Genomic DNA, 9,921 nt, shown 5'->3' with positions numbered 1-9,921 from the left:
CGGGTTTGATTCCCGGGTGTGGGATGAAACGTTAAGCAATTTTCCTTACTTCACATGACTCGGTTTCCCGAGCAGCAAGTTGGCGGATCGCTTTTCCGGGATAATAAACCCACCAAAAAAATGTAATAAAAATAATAATTTGGGACGCTGCTGTGCGCCATTGGCTGCCGCATTTCGCCCACAAACCATACAGTCCATTCACTTTACAGTATATTCTGTGAAGAGCTTTGGGATGTGATAAGGCAAGGATTATAATCATCATTATTATCATTATTAATATCATTATCCTGGCTGACAATCCCCAGATAAAATGGCTGAATGGACCATCCTACTTGCCGACCCTTCCAATTCCTCAAAAGCCACACTCCGCTCGTTCCGGGGCAGTTCGTTGTCAGCGACGTGATCGGGTTCCTCTTGAAACCTTTCATGGTTTACGGTTCCTCTCTCCGTGGTCAGATTGGTTCACTTGTGCCTGAACCACTTCCCCCACATCAAACTGTTACACGTTGCTGAAGTTGGCAGAGTGGCCTCTGATCTGAGTAATTCACAGATTCCACAGAAACAAACACTTCTGGGGTTTGTGAGTGTTTGAAGCACTCGCTTGACCAAACAGCTACAGATCCAAGTCTGACGAACACAGCAATCCTGCAATCCATCCCGGTGATCGGTCACACATACGCCCACACACAATAACAATAACAACACAGCGCCCCTCAGGCAGGATAGCGTTCCAGAGCGCTTGACAGTGGCGGAGAACGATGGCGAGCCGGCGGGGGGTTGGAGGTGACCATCGGAATGGTCGAAGAGGAAGGTCTGAAGATGGGGAAGGAAGGGGCAAGGCAGAGGGATAGAGGAAGCGTGTTCCAGAGTTTTGGGGCGCACGCGTACATACACATACATACACATACACACACACACACAGAAACACGCACAAGGTCTGTGAAAAGGGAATCTCCCTCTCCCCCCCACCCCGGTCCCAGATAAAATGACACGTTCACTTCACGGCTGTTGGGTTCGCCTCCAAAACACACAAGTCATTGACTGCACTTTACAGTAAAGGCCGGTGCAGTGCTTTGAGATGCCTTGACGGGCGAGAGGCAATATATCACATATATATTGTGCATATATATATATATGTGTGCACACATATATATATATTGATAAAGGGACATATCCACATCAATACACTGTGTGTGTGTGTCACCGTGAAGTGTTGATGAGCTGTTTCTCTTCCGTCACAGGGAGACTTCAGCTACGAAGTTCGGAAGTACGAGCCGGCAAAATATGCCAGTGTGACAGTCACCGGGAAACCATTCGACGAGGCCTCAGGGGAGGGGGTGTTAAAACTGCTGAAGTACGTGGGCGGCAGCAACGAACAAGGTGTCGCTGAGCTCATCTGCTGGGATTGGGGGGAATGGGGTTACACTCACTCAACTCAGACGCATCTTAGAGTTTGCATCTGGAATTGGAGAGAATTCAGTGTGTGCGCCTGAACCAAGTTGGGCGTTCAGCTTAACTGGGTTCAAGCGCACACACCCGCATACACACACACCCACACACATACATACACCCACATACATACACACTCACACATACATACACACACATACACGCTCACACATACACTGATACATACACCCACACACATACATACACCCACATACATACACACTCACACATACACACTCATGCATACATATACACACACATTTACAGACACACCCGCACACATATACACACACTTTAAGCTCACAGTCCAGGCTGATGGCCCAGCACTGTGCGGAGGGAGAGGTGGGGGGTGGGTGGGGTCCGTGCCCTGTTCGGGCGGATGTCCTTCTGCGACGCGGTCAGGAAACGAGAAGGAATGTTCCTCTCTCTTAGTGTCCTGGCTGACAACCGCACCCACCCCCACCCCCACAGATAAAATCACCAGGGAGCAGGGTTCTGTGCGGGGAGAAGGGTGGGGGGGCGGGGGGGGCGGGAATGTGTCCCAGTCTCTTCCCGGCTGTGAGCACCTTCTCCTCCTCCTCTCGTTGCCAGGTGTGGGAATGGGGATGACGGCTCCGGTCACCATCCGTGCCCACCGCGGTGACCAGGGCGGCCTACAGCCCGGGGTCCTCGTGCAGATCCGCATCCCCAGCAAATACCAGGAGGAGCCGCCCCGGCCCACGGACCAGAGCATCACCGTCCAGCACCAGGAGGGCTTCACCGTCTACTCCACGTGAGTGTCACCGCGCTCAGTCGAGATACAGATCAAGGAGCCGGAGCGGACACAATGGGCTGAATGGCCTCCTCCTGTTCCTGTGTTCCTTTATATATATTTCGCCTTCAAAATACACAGTCACTACACTTTACAGTCTGTCCTGTGAGGCTCTTTGAGACGTCTCGATGACGTGATCAGGCGCAGTACCAAATGCAAGGATTATTATTATTACAGTGTATGGGCGAGGGGGGCGGTGTGGGGGGGGGGTGGGGCAGGGATCTGACGGGTGAGGTGAGACACACAGACGCGGTGGCGTGTTTGAGGCGTGTCGCTGATGTGCCCTTGGCTCCCGCAGGCATTTCGGAGGCTACGCTAAAGAAGCGGACTGGGTGGAACACGCCGGCAATCTGTGCGCGGCGCTGGGGGAGCAGGCGGCCTATCACCGGGAACACTTCCTGTGCGCCGGCTACGACCCCCCCATGAAGCCTCTGGGGAGGAGGAACGAGGTCTGGCTGGTCAGGCAGGAGCCCCCGGAGTGACCGCACACACCGTGAGACCCCCACCTGCCCGGTTTGCAGCGAGGCCGGAGCTGGGTGGGGGGCGGGTGTTGATTGGGTGGTGGGGGGGGGTGGGGGTGAGGGTGAGGGTGAGAAGCTGCCGGGGTGGTGTGGGGGGGGGGAGAGGAAGCTGTCTGGCGGGGTGGAGGGGGAGAGAATGGGGAGACGTCAGCAGTGTGGTATGTAACCAGAGGCTCCTCAGCCTCCGGGCTCCAGATGGGTGATAAATCAGCCCGAGTCTGGTTAACATCTGTAACAGGTGGAGCCAACCAGGGAGGGGGTCAGCGTCCCCCGCGGTCTCGCACTCACACGCAAGATTAACTCTTCACTGGCCACAGGAGCATCTCGTTCACATAGGTACTGCCTGCTGGAGCCTGATTGTGGGGAGGGAGGGAGGGAGGGGGAGAGGGAGTGGGAGAGAAAGAGGGAGGGAGGGAGAGAGGGAGAGAAAGTGACACTTTTTCTATTCGGATTAAAAACGTTTAATGAAAGATGGAAAAAAACAAAGCTCACAAACTGGTGTTTTCTCTGGTCACCATCGTGGTGGTGACGCACTGCACCCCTCGGATGGATGGGGTGGGGGGTGGGGGGGGTGGGGGGGTGGGGGGGTGGGAGGAGCGCGTGTGAAACTCGCTCCCACAAACAAGAGGCCCTGAATTCCGCCTAGTCTTAGCCGTTCGACCGTTTCTCTTTCCTACCATTTTAAGATCCGCCGTCTAAGTATAGGTGGAATTGCGTGGCACGATCCTCTCCCGTGTGCCTGGGGAGGCCCTGGGCTGGCGCTGGGAGGTGCGATATGCCCCCCGCCCCCTCTGTCTGGGTTGGAGTCTCATTCTCCTGGACAGAATCCTGCCCCCGGCTCTCTGTGGGACCCTCCTCATCACCACCCGCTTCACCTTCAGGGGTTTGCCGAAGCCCACCGAGGTCAGGTCACTCTCGAGACCCCCCAACCGCTCGTTCAGCAACAACAGGTGTTTTTTCAGGGTCTTCACCTCCCGGAACAAATCATCCAGGGCTTCAGAGAGTGGCCTGATCCTGCGTTGAGAGAGAGAGAGAGAGCGTGGGAGGGGGAGAGGAAAGGAGATATAGGGAGAGAGAAGGGGGATGGAGGGAGAGAGGGAGAGGGAGGGAAATGGACGGAGAGAGAGTGAGAGGGTGCACAGCTCATTCTCTGACTGACAATCCCCCAGACAAATCAAATCACTTGCTAGCTTGCTCAGTCACTTCACGGCAGTTTGCGTTCCCGCACAAAACACACAGTCACTCCACTGTACAGTCATGTCCCGTGAACCGCTGTGAGATGTCCTCCCGACGTGAAAGGTGCTGTGTCAAATGTCAGGATTATTATTGTAGTGCAGAGAGGGAAACACTGGCTGTTACATTCTCTTAAGTGCATTACACTCCTCCCGTACCTGGAATAGTACACATGAGCGTGGAGGGGTGCAGAGCGGGTGTGTACCTGGAGTAGTCGGGCAGCACGTCCTGGGGGTGGTTGATGATGGTGTCCCTCATTGTGTTGAAGATCCTGTTCCCCCAGTGGTCGAGGACACGGGAAACACTCCGCACTCCCTGGATATTCACCCGGTCAACTGTGAAAACAGCCATTACTGTCCACGGAGCTCCAAACAGAGCCTAACCCTCGCTCCGTGTCAGAGAGAGAGTGACTCCGCACTCACCTCTCTGCTCCTCGCTCATCCTTCCTCTCGCTCCCTCCCTCACTCACGGTCAGAGAGAGTGCAGCTGCACTCCTCTCTCTGCCCCTCACTCTTTCCCTCGATCCCTCTCTCGCACCCTCCCTCCCTGGCTCACTCACTCACTCACTCGCTCGCTCCCTGGCTCGCTCTTAAATGTTAAGACGATAATGACGGTGCAAGAGGCTGAGACTGGATGGGATTTCAGCCGTGACACCAATCGCCCTCCATTACCTCCTTCTCTGTAGTTCCATTTCCAGTTGTCTGTCACCCGTTGCTCTTTACACTGTGCCGTTTCGAGACTTAAAGCAAGTGCCAGAGCCAGAGCCAGAGCCAGAGCCGGCAGAGCAGCACACTTCATCCTCACCCACTGAGCAATCCTGTGTAAGAGACACAATACATTAAAGCCATCCTGTTTGAACGTTCCTGGTGTTGCTCTGGGAACTCCATCCCACAGTCCCTTCACCTCGCGCCCCCTCCCTCCCTCCCTTGGCTCCTTCAAGGGCCTGTCTCAAGACCCTTCTTTTCGACTGCACCTTCAGTCACCCACACCCCCACACCCCCTTACCCCCACCGTCCCTGCCCTTCACCCCCCCCTCCTGATCCCAACCTCCAGCCCCGGAGCTGCAGGACTCCACAGACAGTAATACAGTGAATCAGTAAGATTTAAACTAAATTGAGAATCAAGACACCCACACACAGCACACACACAATACAAAATTATATCTGCGTAGCGCCTTTCATGTCGGGAGGACGTCCCAACTCCGTGTCAGAGAGAGAGAGTGACTCCGCACTCCTGTACATACAGACACACAGACAGACAGACAGACAGACAGACACACCACAGACACCCACACACAAAAAAATACTTAAGACACAAGTTTCCCAAATGTCCAATTCAGTCAAAGTCCAAATCCCCCGTTAAAGCCGATGTTTGATCTGCCAGAGTTTGATTTTTAAACCGGCAAACAATTACTTTCAAATTCAACGTTGGATCACTTTAAGCGAACAGCCTCCCAAGTTAATCGGAATCACTGGAATCGCTTCACTGTTTTAACCCAACTTCAAGCGACTCTTTGGAGACTTTCTTTCCACTTAAAAAGGATAGTAATAACAATATTGATAATAAAAAAACCACCTGTAATTCTGTTTCCCAATCGATCGCGGGCAAAATTTCCCCTCGCTCTCTGTCTGTGATTCTCTCTGTCTCTAACTCAATCTCTGTCTCTCACTGTCGGTCTCTCTCGCGCTCTCACTCCACCTGAGTATCTGACTCTCTTACTGTCTGAACCTCTCTAATTTTCTCTCTCTCTCTCTCTCTCTCTCACTCACTCACTGTCTGTGTCTCTCACTGACTCTATCGCAATCTCTGACTCTCTCGGTGTCTCTCTCAATTTGCCTCGGACTCTCTGGCTCTCACTCTCTCTCTCACTGTCAATCTCCTCTCTCTCTGCCACTCCCCCTCTCACTGCCACTCTCCTCTCTGTCACTCCCCCTCTCTTTCTGGCTCTCTCACTCCCTTTTTGTCACTCTCCTCTCCGTCACTCTCTCTCTCTCTCTTTCTCCCTCTGTCACTCTCTCTCTCTCACACTGTCTCTTTCTGTCTCTCTCACTGTCTATATCTATCACTGTCACTCTCCCACTCTCTGCATCACCTCCTTTTTTCATCTACCAATGTTCCAAGAGACGTGGAGAGGTTTTTTTGTTGCTGCTGTTTACCAATGCCATTCTGTGACAATGAAGCCCAGATGGTAACCATGTGCACTCCAGGTTGCTAAACGTGTGATTTGAGCAGACACTTTTACACACTGCAAACCCAGTCCATAAAGGAAACTGTAAACTCTCTCACGGAACGTTATTCAGCTAAACCTTCACCACACGCTTCACTCAACATGTTTGTGGGACACGACTGTTTGTGGGATACTGCTGTGCCCAACTGACTGCCTCATTTCACCCACAGTCACTCCACACACACTCCTCTCTCACAGTAAGTAGGAACCTGGTTGTTAGTTCAGTAAGTCACAACTTCATCCACCAAACACACAGTCACCACACTTTACAGTGTATCCTGTGAAAGGCTTTGAGACGTCTCAACGACCTGATGAGGGGCTATATCAAATGCAATGTACATAATTTTTACTGCTACATAATGTATAAATGAAGTGTATTACTATTACATCCCACTCCGTCAATCACCATTATTATATCCCACTCCGTCAATCCTCTGAGCAGATCAGTGAACTCGGTTCACACTGAGAGGGACAATTTATAATGACGATAATAATGATCCTTACATCTGACCCAGCGCCTTGCACGGCGGGAGGACGTCTCAAAGCGCTTCACAGGATTCACCGTAAAGTGTGACTGAGTGATTGCTGGGTGAGTTTGTGACTTGCTGGACTAACAACCGGGTTCCTACTTACTGCGAGATGTGTGTGTGGCGAAAGGAAACTTGCCCAACATTTCACCTGCCCGGGAATCGAACCTGCGTCCTGTCACTTGCGAGGCGAGTGTTCTAACCACTGAGCCACAGGACTCTACGAATGTAAAAATGTGGCAGTCGCTGGTGCTTTCGTTGCGACAACACACATTGTCTTAAACATTACCAGATGGGCTGGGAGTCAGATGGAGCCCATCACATCAGACATTACATTCCTGGCTTCGCACTGTATACATGAGTTATACACTGACAGAATGTTTATCACATGTGCCCACAACGGCTTGTGCTGTGCATCAGATGAGAAGCAGATCTGTGTGTGTAACGCAGGCCTGAGGTCAGGACTAGGGGAAACGGGGAGATGGCTTGATCCTGCTTAAGCCAGGGAGCACTTCATTCTGTGTTTCCAACGGAGTTTATAATCCCACCCCCGCCACACACACACCCCTTTGGCTCAGTCACTCTCTTTCTCTCTCTCTCTCCTCTGGATCAGCGGATTGTAGATTTAGACCCTCACTGGCAGTTGAGTTCAGTCTCAGTTCCAATGCATTATCACAAAAAGTATATATAATAATAATTTGGTCACTCAATCCAGGACTGTTTGTGGGACCACTGCTGTTTGTGCAATTGGCTGCCACTTTTCGCCCAGAAAATATATAGTCAATTCACTTTACAATATACTCTGTGAAGCACTTTGAGACGTTTCAAAGACATAATCAAATGCAAGGATTATTCTTATGAGCCTGGCTCAGTTGGTAGCACTCTCGTCTCTTGAGTCAGAAGGTTTTGGGTTCAAGCCCTCCACTCCCTCCAACCTGTTTTGTAGGCCAGACCAATCCTGGAGGCAATTTGGACACAGCTGGAAGCATTGTATGATCAAAGGGCAGCTGTGAGGCACATTGGGCTGGATAGGGAAGAAGAGAGCTTCAATCCACTTAATGTATATTTGTGCTGCGGTTTCTAAGGCCAGTTTTCAGCCTTGGCAATGCTTGACAGAGGTCCCAAGGAAAACCAGACCATCGCAGGATTCACTGTCAAGTGTCTATTTTGTAGGGGAAAACGACAGCCAATATCTCATTCAAAGGCCTGACTGGCCTCCTCCTGTTCCTATATTCTCAGAGGCTTGAGTGCAACCGTCTGAGGCACAGGCTAATAATAATAATAATACTAGTAAAAATCCTTGCATTTGATACAGCGTCTTTTCGAGACGTCTCAAAGCGCCTCAGAGAATACAGTGCAAATGAATTGACTGTACATTTAGTGGGCGAAACGCGGCAGCCAAAGGCTGAGACAAATAGGGAGCTACAGAATGCAATGCCATTTCCACCTATGTCATTCCCCGACCAGTGGTCACGCTCAGCTCTCTCTGCCACCTCAGCCACAAGATTGAGGAAAAGGTAAAACAGAGCAAGTTCCCCCGTTTTATCAAAGGGTCCATTAGGGCCCATCCGTCAGCACACGCAAGGTCTCACAATTTTCCACCCTGTCGTTGTGCAACGCAGACATACACACACCTAATATTTAATAAAACAACTGCGAGAATCCGCACAGCAGTGTCTCTGACAACGTAGACTACCCCCCACCACCCCCACACACCGTCACATAACCACCCCACCACACCCACCAACCCCCCTGCAATCCCTACACCCCACACATACACACAGGCAGACACTGCCTGGACGGATGGGGCAAAGCGTCCCGGGATGCAATAATTATCACCGGTGACGAACATCACATCACAAGTTTGACCACACACTACACCCCCACCCCCTCCTCCGGCCTCCCCTATAATAAACCATCCTGACACCGTTCCCCCTGCTGCCCATTCTCCCCATCCCGTCCCCCGCAATTCAGCGGTTTGGTGATGAAATTCCTGGGGGATGTGTGTCACTTCCTGGAGTTGCAAAATACTGATCACCCATCCTGGTCAGGTCTAAACCTGGATGTTTCTCATAGGTTTGAGCTCAACCACTGGCTCGGGTTCTGGCTCTATCACCTTTGAGTCAGAAGGTTGTAGGTTCTGAGCCCCAACTTTGGGGGGACTTTGAGCTAACGCTGCAGCGCAGTACTGGAAGGAGAGACAGCAGCATTGCCTTCGGAGGAGACTTTAAAATCAACCTACCCTGTGCGTGGCTGGAGGTTTGCTGAAATACATTGATCGATCATTTTGGGGGCCGCTTTTGGAAAGTTAGACACATTCAGCCGTCAACTCCCCTCACACTCGAAGGACGATGTCGCTGTTTATCATCCTTTCTGCGGTCGGTGAGTGTTGTCTTTCTGAAGTCTCCTGCGGATTACAATAATGTTTGATGCAGCACCTTTCAAATCGGGAGGACGTCTCAGAGAGCTACAGAGGATTCACTGTAAAGTGCAGTGACTGTGTTTTTTGTAGGTGAACACGGCAGCCAATTTGCACACAGTGACAAAGCTGCAAACAGCCATGAATTGAATGAGTGATTTTCTTTGGGGGATTGTTGACCCAGACACCGGGAGAGTGAGGAAACTCCCTTCTCTTTTCAAGTAGCGCTGTGGGATCTTTAATGTCCTTAACGACAGAAAATGACATTTCTCTTGTGCCTTTCAAACCCAACAATACAACTCTCCTCCCCAACAATGCTCTGGAGTGTCAGTCTGGATGATGTGGGTTGAAATCCCAATGTGGGGCTTGAACCCACAACCTTCTGACCCAGAAGCTGAGGGACCGTGTGGTTAAAGACACTGAACCTCATCCCCACACACCTCATAATACGGCCCATTTGTCTCACAATTTACACTGATCCTTGTTGATGGTATTTTAATCATTAAAATTTAATCACGAAGCTCTTTGAGATGCCTCGACGACATGATAAGGCACTATATCAAATGCAAGGATCATTATTATTATTGTTGTTATTATAGATGGAGAAAAGGGTGAATGGAGCTGAGGTACTGATCGGCCATGGTTTCATAGAATGGGGGAGCAGGTGGGTTTGAGAGGCTGGTCCCAGCGTAAGGTATAAGGCGATTTCACACCAAGATATTTCCTGCTGATTG

At 51.2% G+C, this 9,921-nt stretch overlaps 2 protein-coding genes across 3 annotated transcripts in view; one reads left to right on the top strand and one right to left on the bottom strand.

Moving 5' to 3' along the window:
• The window catches only part of LOC103189538 (heme-binding protein 1), a 5,060-nt gene extending 2,269 nt beyond the window's left edge, over positions 1-2,791 (top strand). The window contains exons 3-5 of the mRNA XM_042345072.1: positions 1,242-1,380; positions 2,041-2,221; positions 2,559-2,791. Coding sequence (XP_042201006.1) covers positions 1,242-1,380; positions 2,041-2,221; positions 2,559-2,742 — 504 coding nt within the window. The 3' untranslated portion in view covers positions 2,743-2,791. The remainder of the gene's footprint in view (positions 1-1,241; positions 1,381-2,040; positions 2,222-2,558) is intronic.
• A 639-nt stretch (positions 2,792-3,430) lies between these two features.
• Positions 3,431-9,166, bottom strand: LOC121851284. 2 transcript variants are annotated; one of them, XM_042345079.1, is made up of 4 exons: positions 9,011-9,166; positions 4,686-4,831; positions 4,220-4,349; positions 3,431-3,795 (listed from the first exon to the last, which is right to left on the bottom strand). In XM_042345079.1, the coding sequence occupies exons 1-4, from the start codon at positions 9,052-9,054 to the stop codon at positions 3,477-3,479; spliced, it is 639 nt and encodes a 212-aa protein (XP_042201013.1). In that variant the 5' UTR covers positions 9,055-9,166; the 3' UTR covers positions 3,431-3,476. The 2 variants fall into 2 exon arrangements, with proteins under 2 accessions (XP_042201013.1, XP_042201014.1); XM_042345080.1 differs by lacking the exon at positions 9,011-9,166 and adding an exon at positions 5,590-5,834.
• Positions 9,167-9,921: the final 755 nt, after the last annotated feature.

The sequence above is a fragment of the Callorhinchus milii genome, unplaced genomic scaffold (assembly GCF_018977255.1).
Source record: "Callorhinchus milii isolate IMCB2004 unplaced genomic scaffold, IMCB_Cmil_1.0 Scaffold31, whole genome shotgun sequence".
NCBI classification, from domain to species: Eukaryota; Metazoa; Chordata; class Chondrichthyes; order Chimaeriformes; family Callorhinchidae; genus Callorhinchus; species Callorhinchus milii.
Note: the sequence above shows the minus strand (reverse complement) of the source record. Positions and strands in the feature narration are given on the sequence as shown.

What these genes read in the sequence shown, in the direction of transcription:
- LOC121851284 (XM_042345079.1), bottom strand. Translation starts at nt 9,054, where the DNA reads ATGATCGATCAATGTATTTCAGCAAACCTCCAGCCACGCACAGG. An exon ending in AACCTCCAGCCACGCACAGG is followed by an intron (nt 4,832 to 9,010) that starts GTAGGTTGATTT and finishes TCTCTTACACAG; the next exon opens with GATTGCTCAGTGGGTGAGGA. An exon ending in GTGCTGCCCGACTACTCCAG is followed by an intron (nt 3,796 to 4,219) that starts GTACACACCCGC and finishes CTCTCAACGCAG; the next exon opens with GATCAGGCCACTCTCTGAAG.